Source organism: Brachyhypopomus gauderio, chromosome 15 (assembly GCF_052324685.1).
Source record: "Brachyhypopomus gauderio isolate BG-103 chromosome 15, BGAUD_0.2, whole genome shotgun sequence".
Taxonomy (NCBI): domain Eukaryota; kingdom Metazoa; phylum Chordata; class Actinopteri; order Gymnotiformes; family Hypopomidae; genus Brachyhypopomus; species Brachyhypopomus gauderio.
This window is the reverse complement of record NC_135225.1, coordinates 21,809,831-21,832,330: the sequence shown is the minus strand read 5'-3', so window position 1 is coordinate 21,832,330 and position 22,500 is coordinate 21,809,831. Positions and strand designations below refer to the sequence as shown.

General features: G+C 47.3%; 1 protein-coding gene across 1 annotated transcript in view; it reads right to left on the bottom strand.

The window, feature by feature from the left end:
* wdr11 (WD repeat domain 11) overlaps window positions 1-22,500 on the bottom strand; it is a 74,655-nt gene that overhangs the window by 32,936 nt on the left and 19,219 nt on the right. The window contains 8 exon segments of the mRNA XM_076974164.1: window positions 3,909-4,017; window positions 5,497-5,572; window positions 8,783-8,889; window positions 11,428-11,512; window positions 15,927-16,106; window positions 20,407-20,504; window positions 20,636-20,840; window positions 21,137-21,239. Coding sequence (XP_076830279.1) covers window positions 3,909-4,017; window positions 5,497-5,572; window positions 8,783-8,889; window positions 11,428-11,512; window positions 15,927-16,106; window positions 20,407-20,504; window positions 20,636-20,840; window positions 21,137-21,239 — 963 coding nt within the window.

Genomic DNA, 22,500 nt, shown 5'->3' with positions numbered 1-22,500 from the left:
ATTAGGGACATGGCTCCTAGGTTTTAGGGATCATTTTAACGTTTGATTGTTTTTTATATATATGTTTATACATTAGGGACATGGCTCCTAGGTTTTAGGGATCATTTTAACGTTTGATTGTTTTTTATATATATGTTTATACATTAGGGACATGGCTCCTAGGTTTTAGGGCCATTTTAACGTTTGATTGTTTTTTATATATATGTTTATACATTAGGGACATGGCTCCTAGGTTTTAGGGATCATTTTAACGTTTGATTGTTTTTTATATATATGTTTATACATTAGGGACATGGCTCCTAGGTTTTAGGGATCATTTTAACGTTTGATTGTTTTTTATATATATGTTTATACATTAGGGACATGGCTCCTAGGTTTTAGGGATCATTTTAACGTTTGATTGTTTTTTATATATATGTTTATACATTAGGGACATGGCTCCTAGGTTTTAGGGATCATTTTAACGTTTGATTGTTTTTTATATATATGTTTATACATTAGGGACATGGCTCCTAGGTTTTAGGGATCATTTTAACGTTTGATTGTTTTTTATATATATGTTTATACAATTAGGGATATGGCTCCTAGGTTTTAGGGATCATTTTAACGTTTGATTGTTTTTTATATATATGTTTATACATTAGGGACATGGCTCCTAGGTTTTAGGGCCATTTTAACGTTTGATTGTTTTTTATATATATGTTTATACATTAGGGACATGGCTCCTAGGTTTTAGGGCCATTTTAACGTTTGATTGTTTTTTATATATATGTTTATACATTAGGGACATGGCTCCTAGGTTTTAGGGATCATTTTCCTAGACATGTATGATCACCAGCAAAACACAGATAAACTTCCTGTTCCTGTTAATTCTGGAGCCTGTTTGAACTCCTGCTCAAATGGGACGTGTAATGAATGTAAACTTGAGGTCCACAAAAATGGCAACTTGTTTGTTTCTGAGGGATAAATCATCTGTAGGGATCAATCAGCTTCTCCGCTTGATAAAAGTCTGAGTGTGAAGTAATGGATTGTGAAAGAATGGATTGTCCAGAAGGTCTCCCTCCCACAGAAGTTCTCAAAAATGAATTTTAGATTCAGCAGTCTCGGTCAAAGTCCTTGTAGAACTGAAAATGTAGCATGCAGTGTGCACTCAAGACTCAACACCGTCTCATTAGATCATCAAATCCTGGATTACTCTCCCTGCTCTCCTTTAAAAATATTCCTTCATCCATCTAGGGTAGTGATCAGATGTGGTATAAAACTGGTTTTATAAAATGACTATCCAGGGTGCTGAGAGCTGATATTCTGGACATTAATTTAGTCAAAAAAATTCCTTCTATTTCTATGTTTATTTATTTTTACATGCTATAAAATTTTCAAGCAAATAAACATGTTATGTATAATAAACACACGGAAGAGAGGGATACAATTCAGTCTGTGATCATTTCAGGCTGGTACGTACTACAGATATTTACCCAGAGGGTGCAATCAATATGGTAATGATTTGGCTGAGGCCGGGCGCAAAGTCCTGCTGTTATTGTGGGCCTTATTCGCTAGCCCTAACGCTGTAACGCTGTTTTCTGGCCCCGCGGACAACAGCTCTGTCCTCTTTATGAGCTTTCCTGCCTGATAATGAAGTCGGCCTCTTTGCTGAGAGAAGCAAAGTCAACAGACTAATTTCTCAACCTAAGAAGCCAATATTAAGAATTGTGCATGCCGTGAGCACCTGTGAAGACGGAGAGTCTCACGCGCCTGCACACCCCCCACGCACACAAACGTGCACGTGCACACCCACCCTGCAAGACTGGCATCCCACTGACCCAGGGCAAAAACCAACAGGCAGCACGATGTTGCGGTCACCCCAGGGCAAGAATGAACATCTTTTAATGAACATTTAATGACTGTAAACAACAAGGTGACTGGTGAATGTATATCGAAAGAGTATTTAAGGATGGTGGCGCTATCAATTATTAATGCAAGACGAAGCTTCAGACAAAAAAGCAAGAAGGTCTCAAGAAGGTGGAGGAGATACCAGGACACGGGCCATTATGCGAGGAGAGTTGGACAGGGCCGTAGAAGGGCATCATCACAACAGCAGGACTGGCATCTACTCCTCTGTGTGAGGAGGAACAGGAGGAGCACCAATACAGCCCTTCAAAATGACCTCCATCAGGGTACCGGCATAAACTGGTCTGCCACTGGTGCCGTGTTTCACAGATGAGAGCAGGTTCACTGTGAGCACACGTGACTGACGTGAAGGAGACTGGGGTCGCTGTGGTGAACTACCTGCAACATCACATAGTGAGACCAGTTTGGCAGTGGGTTACTGATGGTCTGAGGCATATCCTTGGAGGTCAGACAAACCTGCACAACCCTGACACCCGACGGACCCTGGGCGCTGTTAGGTACCGCGATGGAATCCCCAGAGTCACAATGGCTTCCTTCTGGACCATGTCTGGTCTCATGTGGCTGGAGTGTGTAGGTGTTTCTGGATGATGAAGGCGCTGATGCCATGGAGTGTCCCCAGACCAGAACCCAGCTCAGAACCTCCGGGACGTTAGGAAGGCAGCAGACTGTCGACAGCCCTGAGCCAGGAGTGGGCCGAGATCCCCCTGGACCCCACCCACCAGGGGCCTGCCCAGATGTAGTCAGTAGTGCATACAGGCATGTGGGGGCCTTACACTCTATCGGGTTATGTTATGAGTTGCCATGACAAAATTCATGCAAATGAAGCTGATTTGAATTTTTAGTGTGATTTACAGTGTGATGGTGAATCCTGTGCTCAGTGGGTTCATGACATACACCATGGGTTCCATTGACTGCAATGCCATTTTGTTTTTAAGTTTACAACTCAGATCAGACTTTCAACTTAGAGTTTGTGTTCAACGAGCTATGATGTGACTTAACTGTTCCCTTCATCTTTTTTGAGCAGCGTAGAAACAGAAACTAACAGTGTTTCCTAACAATGTCTGACAATGTCTGATTATCTGTCTACCAGCATATACTGTATATAGCCCAGTTCATACATTTTTCAGACTGCAGTTTTTTTCCTGCAGTTTGATACATGTTCATACATATTCATATGCTTCCTCTCATTAGCATGTATGTTGATAAGAAAGTAAGATAATTACCATAGAATATCAGACATGAGCAGTGGAAACAAAACTGATTTAAATCAGACGAACAGCTCACTCGACTTCTCTCTGTTTGCACCCAATGATTAGCAATCTTAAACATGATTATAATTGTTAGCTGCAATCTGCAAAACAATCATTAGATGCATACTGCAACTAATCTAAACCTTGTAATTAAAAGCAATCTTTTTCACCCCCTACCCCACCACTTAGCCCTAGCCCTCACTTTGCTTCTTGGTCACACCTAGGGGCAAGGGGGTTCACTTCTGAGTGTAGGGGAGTAGGGCGTAGTGTAAACACTACATGGTTCTTCAAACTGAGGTTTTCAGAGGCAGAAAGGGAGTCTCTGCAAAGCAACCAAAGCAGACCACAAATATAACTAAATATAACTCGGTAGCTAGCTAGCTAATGCTACGTTTGACATCTTTATTGCTGATTTGTGCATGACCATCCTACTTTTTAAGATGTTCTCATGTTGCAATCCCTCCTTTGAGGAGATAGGAGGCCTAAAATTCAGAAGGCCTCTAAGCTCCTCTAAGACCAGTGCAGACCGGCAGAGATGTCTACAGGGCAAGAAGCCCTGGTCCATCGTATATAGTCAACATAACGCAGTTCACCACATCATTGCAGTACAACCAGCTGAGATGTAACAGTAATTGTAATGTAAAGAATAGCGATATCAAAACTGGGACTGCCATTTTTTATTTGGGGGCAGCCAACCCTCAGTTTTAGGAGTTATAGTGCTGACACACACACACACACACACATCTTTACCAGTGCAGTAACGGTGGGGAAGTTCTTGGCCATCTCACGCAGCAGGGTCCCTGTGCGCACATCCCAGAGCTCCAGGGGCTTGTCTCTGAACACCACCACTAGATACTGTCTGAAACGCATCAAACACACACACAATCACACCCATAGAAAACACTTTAACATTACAGTGAAACTGCATTCTGCAGAGATGAGGATCAATCTTAATGTAATCTCTGTCCAACAGTAATGTCCAGAATCTCTGCCGACCTTGCCCTACCTCACCCAATGTGTGACTGGGCTGAGGTTCTGGGAGCTGCCCAATTCAACTCTATCTGGGACTGAAAACACAAGGAATACCAGCGTACTCACTGGTATAAACATACTAGCCTGAACATACTAGCCTGAATGTTGAAGTCTTACTCTGGCCCAAAGGAGTCTGGAAAATGTTCAAACTTCAGAAAAGCAGGCCCCGTGGTCACGTTTTTGAATGGATACTGTAATGAACAATGTTTTGCATGGTCCTGAGGCTGAGGCTAACCTAACACGCCTAATCACAATCATAAGAAGCAAATGAGTGTTCCAGTCAGGTGTATTAGACTCTGACTGGGAATATTCCTGAAGCTCTGTGAGCACCAGTATGTTTCACACACAGGAGTGTGCGGTCGGAAACATGGGAGTAAAGTCAAACGTACTAAAAGGTGAGAAACGCTCAGGGAATTGTTTAACTGCATTATAGGGACTCCTGAGTTGGCCATGTCTCTGAATACTTCACAGAATGTGTCAAAACTGTCTGTTTTAGAGTTTTAAGATGGAGTGTGGGTGGAGGAAGCCAGCTGGCAGAGAACAGACAAACGCAGTGTGTGTTTGTGTGTTAGGGGGCGTGTGTGTGTGTCTGCTCGTCTGCCCTGTAGAACATTAATCACAACACAGCTGAGAGTGGAGCCTTTAGAAATGAATCCTGTCAGCAGCCAATCTGGGGGTGGAGTGAGGATGGAGTAAAGGTGGGGTGAGGGTGGGGTGAGGGTGTAGTGAGGGTGTAGTGAGGTGGGGGTGAGGGTGAGGGTGGAGTGAGGGTGGAGTGAGGGTGGGGTGGGGTGGGGGTGAGGGTGTAGTGAGGTGGGGGTGAGGGTGGAGTGAGGTGGGGGTGAGGGTGGAGTGAGGGTGGGGTGAGGTGGGGGTGAGGGTGGGGGTGAGGGTGTAGTGAGGGTGGGGGTGAGGGTGTAGTGAGGGTGGGGGTGAGGGTGGGGTGGGGTGGGGGTGAGGGTGGAGTGAGGTGGGGGTGAGGGTGGAGTGAGGTGGGGGTGAGGGTGGAGTGAGGGTGGGGTGAGGTGGGGGTGAGGGTGGGGGTGAGGGTGGGGGTGAGGGTGTAGTTAGGTGGGGGTGAGGGTGTGGGTGAGGGTGTGGGTGAGGGTGAGGGTGTAGTTAGGTGGGGGTGAGGGTGGAGTGAGGGTGGGGTGAGGGTGGAGTGAGGTGGGGGTGAGAGTGGAGTGAGGGTGGGGTGAGGGTGGAGTGAGGGTGGGGTGAGGGTGGGGTGAGGGTGTAGTTAGGTGGGGGTGAGGGTGGAGTGAGGGTGAGGGTGTAGTAGGGATTTATGTGCATTTTTGCTCACTTCAGATGCGACACTTTAATCATTTCAATGGCTGATTCGTCATTGCCGCGTTCGCCCCGGAATGCAAAGCACCTGCCTGTGAGAAACAGACAGACAGGCAGAGAGAGAGACAGACAGGCGCAGGGTTAAGGATTAAACACTTAAGCATTTTGAGACAATATCTATTACACTATTTGACACTAAAATGTGATCATAATCAGATTAAGGCTATATGTAATACGATTTTCCTAGATGACACTAATGTAAGCATAACCCAATTAGCACACCTTGAATTCTTGACAATTCTTGACAGTCTTTCAATTTACCTGTGGACCAAAGGTACATGGAAGTTCCCCCACTGTGTATTCTCTGATGTATAATATGGCAGCTTTGTCATTCAACATGGCATGCATTGGTGGTATTACCATTCATAAAGTATGGCCTTCTTTATCGATGTATTAATGGCCACCACGTTCCTTAAGGAACCCTGTTTCTAACACTTCACTTAATGACGTGCTGATCACTGTATTTCAGCAGCTACATCCAGTGATAATGTCATACTGCAACATGCTGGATCAACAATCTGTCCTGGTGGTGTGGGCAAGAAAAACAACCCCTTTCACTACAAAGTACACTACTGCATTGTGTGTGTGTGTGTGTGTGTGTGTGTGTGTGTGTGTGTGTGTGTGTGTGTGTGTGTTCTGTGAACTGCAGAGAGAGGTGAGGGAGCCATTAAATTACTGAAGCGAGAAAACTTCCTTCTCTCTATCCTTAAATATGTCGGTCTGTTGGCAAAGAGAAATAGCTCAACTCATGTGGGGTGACTGCTGTCTAGGACGACACACTTCACAGCTACTCCCCCCCCCCCCCCCCCCCCCCCCCCCCCCCCAACAGCAGTCCCGGGGGCTGGAGCAAAGAATGGACAGAAGGACAGGTCCTCAGCGTCCTCTCCTGCCCTGAGGAAACGCTACATGTGTTTGTGAACGCATCTGCAGAACCAGCCTTGGTATTACCCACACTTCAACACATTCACACATTCAACACACTTCAACACATTAACACATTAACACATTAACACATTAACACACTTCAACACACCAACACATTCAACACACTTCAACACATTCACACATTCAACACACTTCAACACATTAACACATTAACACATTAACACATTAACACACTTCAACACACCAACACATTCACACATTCAACACACTTCAACACATTAACACATTAACACATTAACACACTTCAACACACCAACACATTCAACACACTTCAACACACTTCAACACACTTCAACACACTAACACATTCAACACACTTCAACACACTAACACATTCAACACACTTCAACACATTAACACATTCAACATCGCCCATCACTGATTCACTGGTGCATGTCCGCTCCACAAGGCCAGTACCTCAGTTGTTAATGAAACCAGAAGCACTCATTACAGGAGAGTAATAGCGCACATGTCATGCTAGCCTCAAGCTAGCCTCATGCCTACCCGGTGCACGAGCGTGTGCTCTGCCCTGCTCACATGATGACCACTCATTAAGGTCACACAGCTAATCAGGATAGCGAGACAAACCCTCTGACTCAGGCGGCCGCAACCGGGACACGACACCAGTGGGCCGGCGCTGACGACAACACGGCTGATGAAGGGTACCGCCCTGGCCTGATTGTGAGCGCGGCTCTCAGATACCCAGACGGACAGACAAACAGACAGAGAAACACACTGACTCCTCTCTTCCCATCTAAGACTCTTTATTACCATCGAAGACTCTTTATTACCATCTAAGACTCTTTATTACCATCTAAGACTCTTTATTACCATCTAAGACTCTTTATTACCATCGAAGACTCTTTATTACCATCTAAGACTCTTTATTACCATCTAAGACTCTTTATTACCATCTAAGACTCTTTATTACCATCTAAGCAGTATGTGCAGCTTCTCACATCAATTCCTCCAGATGAGCTAGGGTCGCTTTTTTGGTTTCTTTCTTTGGATATCACCACCAGTAGAGGGGTGAGAGAACAGAGACAGGAAAGCTGTTACTGTAGCAGTTATTCACAGAATGGCACATCGAAAACATGAGCCATACCTTCTTTTCAGAATACAGATTCATATGAATATTTATACATGTTATTTATGCAAGGACATTTTAGAATTGTTAAGGCCCTGAATTCAGGAAACAAAAGAACAAAACGCATTATACCAACAAAAAAGCATCCATGTTTGGATGTCACCAGATGCAAAAATATCGATCAAACGTAAAATGTATCTGATCAGTTCAGGTACAGTCCATGACTACTGCACACCCACACACACACACACACACACACACACACACACACACACACACACGTCTGAAAGATTTAAACCATAGTCTTGAGTCCCAGACCCAGCCTGTAAGAACCAAAGTTCATGCCTGGGAGCGTCTCAGCTCCCAGATAAAACTGCTGAGACACTGAAGTCTCACGCTGAGACCAGGAAAAAGATGCATTCAGCACCATTGTCCCAGCATCCCAAAGCTCTGTGTCCTCTGGACGAGACAAAGAGCTCCACGTGTAAGGGCAGCAGCTTCACAGCGGGCGGTTGGTAATGTGCGGCCTGTGGTCGCCACTGTCTACAGCCTGAAGTCTAAGTGAGTCCAGCATGCTCGTCGTTATTTGGGGCTGTTGAGTGTGTGGAAAAGCCCCGGTGTCTCTGTTCCTCCTCCTAATTGGCCGGCGCACCACAGCTGACACGCCTCCTCCCTGCTCCCGCCACACACACGCCACCTGTGCAGGTCCCAGATCAGCACCTCGTTCCACCGAACGCCACGACCCTCCCCGGCATCGGGCCGGACCTCACGCGCTCGCTCCCGATCCAACGATGATCCGGGCAAGCAAAGTGCGGAGCAGATAAATCTGTCCCTAATTGCCTTCAGCTGCAGTGCCGTTCCCCTTTAAATCTCTGAAACAGACGGTTAGAGGCAGCGAGCCGCCGAAACCCAAGGAGCCGTCTGAGAGGGTTTTCTCCCTCCGAGTGGCTTTACCTTCACTCTCTCGCTTGGTCTGTGGTTACGCTGCCCCTCTGCTGACCTCATGCTCCCTGACCGTGCTATAATCCATCTGTTACTGCGCCCGGCACCGCCGATCCTGCCCGAGTAAGACCTTCGGCGGCCCATTTCGTGAATATTAATGAGATTGTTCATTTGAAGGGGTGAAACCGGTATTATTTGGACTTAACTGGGCGTTTAAGAGGTGTTTAATGAAGGTTTAAAAGTGTGGGGGCGTGGGCGAGGGTCTCACCTGTGCGCAGGTCCACGTGCTGAAGCTCATTCCTCACCAGACCCATGTTATTAGGGGCGGAGGTGGCGAAGGAGAGGAAACTGGTCAGACTCACCCACTCTACGCCTCTGTGAGAGGACGTGAGAGCCGAGGGGGAGAGTGGGGGAGAAAAGAGAAAGTTACGGAACAATCCAGAAGAACATTTCATTTTAATGGTCCCCTTCAATGAGTACAATGACTGTTTCAGAAGGCTTGACCGACTCTAGCTGTCTGTGGCAGAGGAATGCAGGCCCTTTCAAGATTTTACATTTTCACCTCTATTACAGCAGGTCAAGCCGTTACAAGTCCTCCATGATTTATGAAAACCAAGAGGCGAAGACAAAAACTAGAGTTTTTTTTTTCAAAAACTTTCCAGTGTAAGCCGCAGGGAGGGGGAGGGGCTTGGGCAGTGTGGGCAGAGATTAGAACGAAGGGGAAAGGGAGACGTGCCACCATTGGCTGGGAATCCTAAGTGGAGTACAAATCAAATGCTAAACAGCCATATGATTAATTAGCCTGCTTTACTTTGAAATATGCTAATTTAGTCCTCCATGGAATGAGGGCACCTGGGTAGCTTTGACACTGTGTTCAGCCAAAGTGTGTGTGTGTGTGTGTGTGTGTGTGTGTGTGTGTGTGTGTGTGTGTGTGTGTGTGTGTGTGTGACAGGCTGAGTTATTGCCATCTGAATCTATCTGTAAAATGTCCATCAAATGACCAAAGGAGGGTGTGACCTGTGTGTGTGGGGGAGAGGGAGTGAGAGAGAGAGAGAGAGGGAGAGTGAGAGAAGGCACAGCTGAAGGAGAGAAAGCAGTATTATTCTTCAGAGAAAGCAAGAATGGAGATGTGCCATTTATTTGAACTGCTGGAGTTTCTAACTCCAGGTTTTAAAGGACTGATGGCATTGAATAGGCCGTTTTCATTTTGGCCATTATGTTTTCATTTTGCTATACAAAAATAGAAAGTGGAAACAATTTGTTACACTGTGTACACAAAACAGGTGACCCCTCCTCTGGTACCTGTCTACCCAAGTACGCAAAACATACACAAAATGAAAGCCATCACACAATAGGTAAATGGCACAATATAATATAATGTGGTAAAGTCTGGAAGCGAACCATTGCACAGAGAACGCAGCTTTCTAGCACATAAGTGAATAAGCCGTTTCCCATTTCACTATTTTCTACATTGTTTCCCCATTTTCCCAATAGTGGAACAAACTATTTTTGGCTGATTCAAAACTGTGCTGATGTTCTGATGTCTCCTGTGATATTGTTTTAATTATTAATCTAAGGTGCAAGATATGAACAATTTTAAGTGTAATGCTTCATCTATGTGCCTTTACATGTGATATATGTACATTTTGTGTCTGATTTTGTCAAGGACAGTGCTAAAGTCTGCATGGATCCTCACAGCTCTGCACTGTACAGATTCACAATGTGCTGAGTGGGAGGAGTCAGACGAGTTGTGACTTTTACTCCACACCGAGAACTTGTGGCCTCCTTCTGTTGGGTGTGCCTGTGAATCCTCTAATGAGGTGTCGTCTGACACTGAAAGAATGGATGGTGTTTGCTCCCAATCAATCTCGTAATGATATAATTGATTCAATCTCTTGCATAATTAGAAGGGAGAAATTGTTACTGCGCTCATTAAGAGAAGGGTAATTAACGAGGCGAGGGCCACTGGGGTGAGGGTCCGACAACCAACAGCCAGAAGCAGAGGGCTCGGCCCGTCACACGGGACTTGGGGCGGAAGGGTTAAGAAGGCCTGTTGCTCACACTGGTTTGTTAAGGCTGGTGTCTCAGAATGAGGCCAATAAGATCTGGCTACATGGGGCAGAGAGGGTTTAATGAAATCGATAAGCTTGTCAGGGAAACGACGATAAACCAGGCGACTGAGACAACAAATATTCTGTGCCAGAAGAAATAGAACACAAAGGAAAAAAGGTTCAGCAGACAGTTTTACGAAGGTTCAGCAGACACCTTTACGAAGGTTCAGCAGACACCTTTACGAAGGTTCAGCAGACACCTTCACGAAGGTTCAGCAGACACCTTCACGAAGGTTCAGCAGACACCTTCACGAAGGTTCAGCAGACACCTTTACGAAGGTTCAGCAGACACCTTTACGAAGGTTCAGCAGACACCTTTACGAAGGTTCAGCAGACACCTTTACGAAGGTTCAGCAGACACCTTTACGAAGGTTCAGCAGACAGTTTCACGAAGGTTCAGCAGACACCTTTACGAAGGTTCAGCAGACAGTTTCACGAAGGTTCAGCAGACACCTTTACGAAGGTTCAGCAGACACCTTTACGAAGGTTCAGCAGACACCTTTACGAAGGTTCAGCAGACAGTTTCACGAAGGTTCAGCAGACACCTTTACGAAGGTTCAGCAGACACCTTTACGAAGGTTCAGCAGACACCTTTACGAAGGTTCAGCTAACAGCTTTTCCGGTTCTAGTAAAATATTCCATAATTCATTCTATAAGATTTCATTCATGAAAAATGTGAATAAAAGGGTGTGAATAAAGCATTAATATGTTTAAACAGATGTGGACAAATGTCACTGATCTGAAGTGAAGCATCTGCAGTCAGTACTTTCATGAAGAAAATAATCTCAGAGAGATTTCTCACCTGACATCACAGGAATGCACACTGAGTTCTTTGTGCAGGAGGCCACTGGTCAGGTTGTACACCAGCACGGAGCCATTGCTGCTGCCTAAAGGACAGACACACCATCACACATTCATCCAGCGACCCAGCCACCCCACAAACCCCCCCGGGTTCCCAAATGTCAGCCCTTCCCCACATCCTGACCTTTTGGGTCGCGGTAAATTTCACGGACCGTTTTGCCTAGAGGGGCTGGCAAATTTCAGAAATCATGAACATGTTAAAAATGAGAAGTCTTTGTGTCTCAGTAAGACCCTCAACAATTGGTTAAAAAAATAGCAGGTATTGGTACAGCAGCTGTTTAACAGATGAAACAGGATTATCTAAGACCACTCCAGCCTACCTTCTTAACACCAGAAACACACGTATGAACTATAGGCGTGGGTATCACCACTGATTTCCCAATTCGATTCAATTCCAATTCACAAGGTCCCGATTCTATTTGATTTTCACAGTTTGTAGTTCCGTGGGTGTGGGTCGTTTGTGAGCGTGTTCGTTAGTCTCACCTGTGCCTTGTCTCGTGATCACTGGGGAATGTGTTAATCACCTATTTAATGTGCGTTTGCGCAATGTCTCGTGCTCGTCTTTGTCTAAAGTTTCGTGCCTGTGTGAGCTTCGAGTGTAAGTGCTTGCGCTCCGAACGGAGCTTAACATGTTTGTCTGTCAATAAAAGTTCTACGTTGCACTGTTCCTACGCTCGTCATGCCTCCTCTTTCGAGTGTCACAGAAAGACGCTCATTCACCCATATATCACTCGTTCACACACTCACTCATTCACACTCGCTCATTCACACACTCCCTCATTCACACACTCGCTCATTCACCCATATATCTCTCATTCACCCATACATCACTCATTCACACACTCACTCACTCACTCATTCTCAATCACCCAAACTTCTACAAACAAAAGTAATCACACACTCACTCAAACTTGCATATTTGGGGTGGGAGTGAGGAGATCACAAAGGAGGTTTGATCTGTGTAGTTTCCTCCCAGCACCATTCAAATGAATCTCATTGTAAATCTTGAGAATATTTTTCCATTTCGAATGCATATTGGATGCAAGTTGTGGAGTGTTCAGGAGGACATCAGTCATGTGCAGTCACACAAGAGTGTGTAGCTGTGTGCATGCAGCTGAATTCTTTATGATGGTGTCTGTATATGGGCAAGAGGGGTTATTATGCCTGGAACAAAATCCTGTAAAATTGGGCATACAAATGTAACATATCTATAGGATACTGGAGTAGTGTGTGTTACTGGACTGTACAGTGTCTTACAGAGGATTGTGGGTAAGAGAGGAAGGTGCTAGAGGTCTGGTAATAAGAAGGTACACCATCTGACAGTGGTGAGGTGCATCTCTCTGAACCGTGTGTGTGTGTTGATCATAATTAAGGTTTACACTCCAGTATTTACTACAGCTTGTTCAGATAACTGGGAATGATGTGGGAGCCATAAATACCATTGAGGGATGGAGGGATGCCATGACGAATGAGAGCAGTGGAGATGGAGGTACGGGTGGAGCGGTCGGAGAGGGAGGGTCATAAGAGAGGGCATATGTGCTGGCGCGGGCGATACAGAGCGTCTGGGGGGGTACAGCTGTGAAGAGAGGTGTGGTTTCTAAGTGTAAACACATCTGACAGCCTGAGAGTGAATACAACAGTGGGATTAGGCTCTGTGTGTGTGTGTTGGGATGTGTGTTGGGGTGTGTGTTGGGGTGTGTGTCCTGTTATTAATGAGACAGATCATGACAATTGTAGCCCCTCCTGTCTCTTCCTCTTCCTCTTCAGTGTCTAGTCTTCCCCACCTGAGTGTTCAGGAGCAGTCTGTCTGCATGTGCCACACTGCTGCAGCATCCATGCACTGTCCCCATGCACTGTCCCCATGCACTGTCCCCATCGATGGCCCATCAACGCCCCAGTAATCCTCCATCCTCCCCTGGACAAGTAGAGGGACTGGTGTCCTTCATCCCCTGGACAAGTAGAGGGACTGATGTCCATCATCCCCTGGACAAGTAGAGGGACTGATGTCCATCATCCCCTGGACAAGTAGAGGGACTGATGTCCATCATCCCCTGGACAAGTAGAGGGACTGATGTCCATCATCCCCTGGACAAGTAGAGGGACTGGTGTCCATCATCCCCTGGACAAGTAGAGGGACTGGTGTCCATCATCCCCTGGACAAGTAGAGGGACTGATGTCCATCATCCCCTGGACAAGTAGAGGGACTGATGTCCATCATCCCCTGGACAAGTAGAGGGACTGATGTCCATCATCCCCTGGACATGTAGAGGGACTGGTGTCCATCATCCCCTGGACAAGTAGAGGGACTGATGTCCAGCACAAGGTCAAATTGTTTAGCTTTTGGCTTTGAGTCTCATCTATAAATCTCAAAATCTGGAACTGGAGAAGCAAGATGGAGAAGTCCAGAAGATCTTCAACCTAGAAGACCTTCTACTCAGAAGATCCTCTAAATAACCTTTCAATAACCTTTCCTAAAAACATTTCAATACTAGTTTTACAGTAGCACAAATATCCCCTAAATATTTCCATAAAAAACTATGCCAATTATGTTCATATAAATGAGGGGCATCTTTCAACATGCCTAGCTAGCACAAGGAGTCTGTACAAAGCTCCGTTCAAGAACTAGACTTTAAAATGAGACCACCACTGGTCCGCAGTCTCAGTGGGCCAGTACACTGTTTAGCATTCATTCTTTAGCATTCATGTTGATGGTCCCTTAAAGCGGGAGGGGGTCTGATACCCAGAGCTACTGGGTGGTGAAACCCGAGAGAGAAACTCAGGAAGTGTTTCCAACCATGTCTGAAGAAAGACAAATAATAATAGTCCACCGGTCATTAGGCTCCAGTTATGATTCATTTTACTGCAGCATGGATTGGTCAAACCACATTTGCAATATATTAATATTTTACTGAGTGTAAATGGCTGGGGGGCTTATTGAAGAAGAGCCTGACACAGTGAGGTGCAGACGCCAAGCGTGATACAAGCAGGAAATCTCATCCCATACCCAAATGAAACCAGGAATGAGCTGCTGATAGCAGGGGCTGTTTCCCTCCTCTGTACTTATCCAAATCCACGTGGTATAAGAATCCAAAAAGTTAACCTCCAAAAATACGTTTTTGCCTGGCTTCGTGATTGAAAGATTTTAATATCCATGCCAAGTGTAATGCCGAAATTTTAATCACTGGGAAAACTGAGTGGATGAGCAAAAGAGAGAGAGAGAGAGAGAGAGAGAGAGAGAGAGAGAGAGAGAGATAAACAATAGTGAGAGTGCGACACAGAGAGACACAGAAAGTCTGAAGGTGAGAGATTTTGATAGATATTTTGATAGATAGATAGATAGATAGATAGATAGATAGATAGATAGATAGATAGATAGATAGATAGAGTGAAACAGAGAGAGTGAGTCATAACAGGTCTGTCTCACACGCTCTTTCTCTCTTGTACTCTCACTTTCAGAGAACAAGAGTGAGTGTGACAGAGTGAGAAAGACAGAGTGAGAAAGAGAGAGAGTCAAAGACTCTGAAAGTGAGAGTACGAGAGAGAGACACAGAGAGAGAGAGAGAGAGAGAGAGAGAGAGAGAGAGAGAGAGAGAGAGAGAGAGAGAGAGATGGGGAGGCTAAGTGATGTGAGGCTTGAATGATGAATGGCGGTCGTGAAAAGCTTCATGACATGTTTGTGCCTTCTGCGCTACCCGATCATTTATCAGATTTGCCAATTTGTTTTGGTTGGGCAATTTCTCCACGATTTTCTTTGGAGTTGCCTGTGGAGTGACACGAGACATCTGAAGGATGCAGAGGACACAGAATGGAGAGTTGATGTCCAGTGGTCCAGTCTCTCAGTTCACAGCTGTCCCTGCAGATACAACCCAACTGCTCTACCCACTTTAGATTCAAACGGTAATAGCAGTAATAATAGGTTGAAGCTGTTTGGACTTAAGTTTTACATTTATTCATCTCATTTATGTTAATGAGTCCTGTGCTATCACTTTGTTAGAAATAAATAAGTGCTTATTTAATTCATGTATATAAATGAGCACCATATATTCATTAGTAGTGAAGGTTATGCTTGTGTGTAAAGACATTAAGTCTCCAGTTCTATTTGCAGCCCAAATTCTAACGCACAAGATGACCGCTGCAGGCTCTCAGGGTCATGTAGCCGCTGCACTCGACAGCGTGTCTCCTGCGTCTCCCCTCGGGGAGGAGGTGGAGACGACCCCACCACTCGCAGCGGGTGTGCAGGGACAGGAACACCCCCAGGAACACCAGCGTTTGCAACACCATACGTCCATGAAAAGATATCTTACCTCCGCAGCAATGAAACATCCCCGCAGGAAACATCATTTAAAACGTGACCGTTTCTGAGAGTCACACACCCTTGACAAACTAGAGCCGTACCACAGGGAAGACCTTCTCTGGATGGGCACTGTGGACAGGACTCACCCACGGCCAGCAGGGGCTGATAGTGGTTGATGTTCTTGGTGGTCAGCGGGGGGCACATTCGCAGAGAGAAGGGTGGTAGGGGCAGTCCGGACAGCAGCCCCGTCAGCAGGAAACGCAGCTGCACCTCGTGCTGGCCGGCCAAGGGCCAGGGAGGGTCAACGCCCGAGATCAGCGTGTGTCCTAGCAACAGGGTGTGAGCGTCAACGAGGCACACGTTAATACACACCACTAATGACGAAAACACAGAAAAACAAAGTAAGCTGCTGTGTGGAAATCCAGCTTAAGGACATTAAAAGATATTGAAGTTTTAATATGAGAATTCCTATGCACTGTATTAGATTAGTAGATGGTTAGTGCAGCCGTGATGTGCATTATACTTGTTGTTATACCTCAAAGGCAAAGAGTGGTAAGGCCTTGTGGGCCAATGCTTAAGGAGACACAGAGCAGACATGAAGGACCTGCATGTATGTGAAGGTGAGACACAGAGCAGACATGAAGGACCTGCATGTATGTGAAGGTTACCCGCGTTGGGGCAGGAAGATGAAAGGTGGAGATCAAAGGGGCCACCGTAGGTGTCTGCCCTCACTTCACAGGAAAAGAGATGGTGGCAAAACAGGGAGTGGGGGTGTAGAGTGTAGTGGTGGGGGTGTAGAGTGTAGGGGTGGGGGTGTAGAGTGTAGGGGGTGGGGGTGTAGAGTGTAGGGGATGGGGGTGTAGAGTGTACGGGTGGGGGTGTAGAGTGTAGGGTGTGTACAGTGTAGGGGGTGGGGGTGTAGAGTGTAGGGGGTGGGGGTGTAGAGTGTAGGGTGTGGGGGTGTAGAGTGTAGGGGGTGGGGTGTAGAGTGTAGGGGGTGGGGGTGTAGAGTGTAGGGGGTGGGGGTGTAGAGTGTAGGGGGTGGGGGTGTAGAGTGTAGGGTGTGGGGGTGTAGAGTGTAGGGTGTGGGGGTGTAGAGTGTACGGGTGGGGGTGTAGAGTGTAGGGTGTGTACAGTGTAGGGGGTGGGGGTGTAGAGTGTAGGGGTGGGGGTGTAAAGTGTAGGGTGTGAGGGTGTAGAGTGTAGGGGGTGGGGGTGTAGAGTGTAGGGTGTGGGGGTGTAGAGTGTAGGGGTGGGGTGTAGAGTGTAGTGGTGGGGGTGTAGAGTGTAGGGGTGGGGGTGTAGAGTGTAGGGGGTGTGGGGGTGTAGAGTGTAGGGGGTGGGGGTGTAGAGTGTAGGGGGTGGGGGTGTAGAGTGTAGGGGTGGGGGTGTAGAGTGTAGGGGGTGGGGGTGTAGAGTGTAGGGTGTGGGGGTGTAGAGTGTAGGGTGTGGGGGTGTAGAGTGTAGGGATGGGGTGTAGAGTGTAGGGGGTGGGGTGTAGAGTGTAGGGTGTGGGGGTGTAGAGTGTAGGGGGTGGGGTGTAGAGTGTAGGGTGTGGGGGTGTAGAGTGTAGGGTGTGGGGCTGTAGAGTGTAGGGGTGGGGGTGTAGAGTGTAGGGTGTGGGGTGTAGAGTGTAGGGGGTGGGGGTGTAGAGTGTAGGGTGTGTAGAGTGTAGGGGTGGGGGTGTAGAGTGTAGGGGTGGGGGTGTAGAGTGTAGGGGGTGGGGTGTAGAGTGTAGGGGGTGGGGTGTAGAGTGTAGGGGTGGGGTGTAGAGTGTAGGGGGTGGGGGTGTAGAGTGTAGGGTGTGGGGGTGTAGAGTGTAGGGGGTGGGGTGTAGAGTGTAGGGGGTGGGGTGTAGAGTGTAGGGGGTGGGGTGTAGAGTGTAGGGGTGGGGTGTAGAGTGTAGGGGGTGGGGATGTAGAGTGTAGGGGTGGGGGTGTAGAGTGTACGGGGTAGGGGTGTAGAGTGTAGGGTGTGGGGGTGTAGAGTGTAGGGGTGGGGTGTAGAGTGTAGGGGGTGGGGGTGTAGAGTGTAGGGGTGGGGGTGTAGAGTGTAGGGGGTGGGGTGTAGAGTGTAGGGTGTGGGGGTGTAGAGTGTAGGGGGTGGGGTGTAGAGTGTAGGGGGTGGGGGTGTAGAGTGTATGGGTGGGGGTGTAGAGTGTAGGGGGTGGGGGTGTAGAGTGTAGGGGGTGGGGGTGTAGAGTGTAGGGGGTGGGGTGTAGAGTGTAGGGGGTGGGGTGTAGAGTGTAGGGGTGGGGTGTAGAGTGTAGGGGGTGGGGGTGTAGAGTGTAGGGTGTGGGGGTGTAGAGTGTAGGGGGTGGGGTGTAGAGTGTAGGGGGTGGGGGTGTAGAGTGTAGGGTGTGGGGGTGTAGAGTGTAGGGGGTGGGGGTGTAGAGTGTAGGGGGTGGGGTGTAGAGTGTAGGGTGTGGGGGTGTAGAGTGTAGGGTGTGTAGAGTGTAGGGGGTGGGGGTGTAGAGTGTAGGGGGTGGGGGTGTAGAGTGTAGGGGGTGGGGTGTAGAGTGTAGGGGGTGGGGTGTAGAGTGTAGGGGTGGGGTGTAGAGTGTAGGGGGTGGGGTGTAGAGTGTAGGGGGTGGGGGTGTAGAGTGTAGGGTGTGGGGGTGTAGAGTGTAGGGTGTGGGGGTGTAGAGTGTAGGGTGTGGGGGTGTAGAGTGTAGGGGGTGGGGTGTAGAGTGTAGGGGGTGGGGTGTAGAGTGTAGGGGGTGGGGTGTAGAGTGTAGGGGGTGGGGTGTAGAGTGTAGGGCAGGGATGTCAAAGTCAAATACACCGAGGGCCAAAAAAACAAATTTGCTACAAGCCGAGGGCCGGACTGGTTCAATGTTTATTAAAACATACTGAAATGATTGCACATAGCCTATTGAACCAAGACCTAACACAGTGTATATTATTTAATGCTTAAATGAATAAAGCAATATTTTCTTATGGATCTGTCAGTAATTTCAAGTGAAAATATTTTTCAACAAGTAAACATGAATAAAGTAATAAAGGTTTGAAAAGTGCTGGAATTTAAGCTAAAGTACTTGAAAATGCTTGAAATTGTAACGACTTCATTTCACAACAAATAGCTATCTGACTAAACAGTTCTCTTTTATTACGTTAACAAATACGAGCCTCTAGTAATTCCAGAACGAAACATGCGAGAACGTGAAGACGTTAATATTGGGCGTTTTGAAAATAAACAACCATTAAATAATGTGAATAAAAAGCGAATTATTTCGAATCATTTCGAATATATGTATAAATATTTAACTTAATTCAGTTTAACGTGCTGGGAAATATTGAAATGGACCTTGAAAGTGACGTACAAGTGCTTGAATTCCACCTTGTAAAGGTGTATGAACCCGACAAACATGACTTTGTTCATTGCGCTGAGGCGCGGCGCGCGCAAAGTACAAAATTCGAGAGATGCACGACCTCGCGAATCAACAGCGTGCGAGACGCTCGCGCACGAGCTGAGCCACTGAGATTACGTTATTTTCGCCGCGCTGACCCTCGCCGCTTGTGCGCGCTGCAGTGACTTCGCGGGCTACCGTTGCATTGTGGGGAATGTAGTGTTTGTGCGTGCAAAACACCAGCGGGCGGCTGTGGCCTGCGGGCCGGTTCTAATAGTAATTAAATATCATCCAGGGGGCCATAGATAATCAATTCACGGGCCGGATCTGGCCTGCGGGCCTTGACTTTGACATGTGTGGTGTAGGGGGTGGGGTGTAGAGTGTAGGGGGTGGGGGTGTAGAGTGTAGGGGGTGGGGGTGTAGAGTGTAGGGTGTGTAGAGTGTAGGGGGTGGGGTGTAGAGTGTAGGGGGTGGGGGTGTAGAGTGTAGGGGTGGGGGTGTAGAGTGTAGGGGGTGGGGGTGTAGAGTGTAGGGGGTGGGGGTGTAGAGTGTAGGGTGTGGGGGTGTAGAGTGTAGGGGGTGTAGAGTGTAGGGTGTGGGGGTGTAGAGTGTAGGGGGTGGGGTGTAGAGTGTAGGGGGTGGGGGTGTAGAGTGTAGGGGGTGGGGGTGTAGGGTGTGGGGGTGTAGAGTGTAGGGGGTGGGGGTGTAGAGTGTAGGGGTGGGGGTGTAGAGTGTAGGGGGTGGGGTGTAGAGTGTAGGGGGTGGGGTGTAGAGTGTAGGGGGTGGGGTGTAGAGTGTAGGGGGTGGGGGTGTAGGATGTAAGGGGGATGTAGGGGGTGGGGGTGTGTCACTGACACTACAACTAATATTTTCTATTGTTTTGTCTAATGATCTGTGTAAGGCTTAGATATAGAAGATGAGGCTCACAGCTGCAGTCTACGTTCAGGTTAGAGAGGTTATGGTGGTTAGGGTCAGTCTACGTTCAGGTTAGAGAGGTTATGGTGGTTAGGGTCAGTCTACGTTCAGGTTAGAGAGGTTATGGTGGTTAGGGTCAGTCTACGTTCAGGTTAGAGAGGTTATGGTGGTTAGGGTCAGTCTACGTTCAGGTTAGAGAGGTTATGGTGGTTAGGGTCAGTCTACGTTCAGGTTAGAGAGGTTATGGTGGTTAGGGTCAGGGTTAAGATTAGGATTACAGGAATTCATTTTACAAGGACGGAATCATTTACATGTTAAGTAATAGAAGAGTGTATGTGTATGTCTGCAGTAGGATGCCTTACCAATCATACTGTTGAGGGACAGGTCTGGGATACGTTTCTGGTTCTGACCTGGAGTGCCACAGAAATCAATGGGGGTGTAAAGAGGGGACAGGCCAGAACTGTAATCAAATCAGAAAAGAAAGAGAGGGGGAGAGAGGGGGAGAGAGAGAGAGAGAGACACACACACATGTTCAGAACCTTTAGTGCCGACAACATCTCAAATGTGGCGAGGTGGGTGTGTCTGTCCTACCTGGGGTTGGCCGGCGTCTTGCTCATGTGCGCCTTGAGCTCCCAGAGCATGACGCGTCCGTCACTGACCACCAGGGCGGCCCTGTTCTCGTTGACGGGGCAGAGCACGGCACGGTAGGGCCGCACCGTCTTGGTGACGCGGATGGCATCACACTGTGCGCGCAGGTCGTATACCAGCTCCTGGACAGCCTGCTCCGTGTCTGCTGCTGAAACACACCGCAAGTTCAGTTCGTGCCCAGTCCTGCATGGCCCCGCCCAGTCCTGCTTGGCCCCGCCCAGTCCTGCATGGCCCCGCCCAGTTCTGGGCATTCTTTTCTTCTTCCTCAAGCTTTAATTACAAACTCCTACAAGGTTTAATTAAAAGTCTTAGTATAAACATCCCTGTGAAAATTCGAGGAGATTGTGACTGATCTACCAATAATAATTCATTTTTTCCTCTAAAGCCAAGCTGGGCTGATAACGCATGGTTGGAGAGGATGTGTGAATGGGGGGAGGAGCCTGCCTGTTTCCTCGGCCAATGGCGTGGCTGAGCGGCACACACGCAGGGTAATGCAGCCATTCTCATGCAGGCAGTACAGAGCATCTCTCTGGGCACACGGGATTACCTGCACACACACAGACAGGAGAACGTGTGTATGTGTGGGTGTGTGGGTGTGTTGGGTCTCAACTGGTGAGAAGACCAGTGGAAGCGTACCAGCAACATGGGTAAGGTCAGCTAAAGTCTTTTTGGCGGGAAAAGATACTTGTTAATTTTTCTTAAACTGAAAGGATGTTCTGACATATAAAAACAAATGTGTGTCTCTCTCCCTCTATCTCTGTGTGTGTGTGTGTGTGTGTGTGTGTGTGTGTGTGTGTGTGTGTGTGTGTGTGTGTGTGTGTGTGTGTGTGTGTGTCTACCCCCCTCAAAGCAGCCAAACCTGGGCTCAACGCCACCAGAACTCCAGATCTCCTGCAAGTTTGATTTCAAATGTGTATGTGGGGATTGGCAGAGTGTAGAACTACTTATATACACATAGTATCAAATATCTCCTTATATCATACTGTACATATAGAACTTGGCACCTCTTATTATGCAGCAGAGATTTCATCATAAACACGTTGCATTGCTGACAGTGTATAATTAATAATTATTATACTGTATAATTTTTACATATTGCTTTACAGTATATATAAAAATAATTATTTTTTCAAGGCATCGAGGCCAGTTCTTGTGACTTTTCTGTAAATGCAAATTCTGAATTTACTTAATATCATATTAAAAAGTTTACTTTTAAGAAGGGTAGATGTGTTTAATATGGGGAATGGTGTTTTTAGATCTGACCTATCATATCAGCATTCACAGTAGCGTGTGAAGTGAGATGTGAGCTCTACCACAGCAGCACCACAGCCGTGCCGAAACCCCTTTAATCCAGCAACGCACACAACTCTGAAGTCTCCTGCCGTGAATCTGCATCGAAAGGTCAAAGAAACGCACATCCGCCACCTACAACATCCCAAATTTACTACACCAACGTCAACGCGCTCGATAGATGGGTCAAGCGCCTAGAACTTAGATCAAGGTCAACTTTTATGCATTCATACAGCTTAAATATCTTGGCACCAGGGGGAAAACACATGCAATTCACTGTGAACGTTTTTTTCCTGTTAGTCAGTGAGGAGTGTAGAGCCTGCTGGGGGGGAAGGGGGATGGTACAGCTGCAGGCTGTCCCAACAACAGGCACTCTATATCGTAACAGGTCTGTATCAGCACGAACCGTAACAGGTCTGTATCAGCTCTATACCGTAACAGCTGTGTATCAGCTCTATATCGTAACAGGTCTAGATCAGCTCTACACCGTAACAGGTGTATATCAGCTCTACACCGTA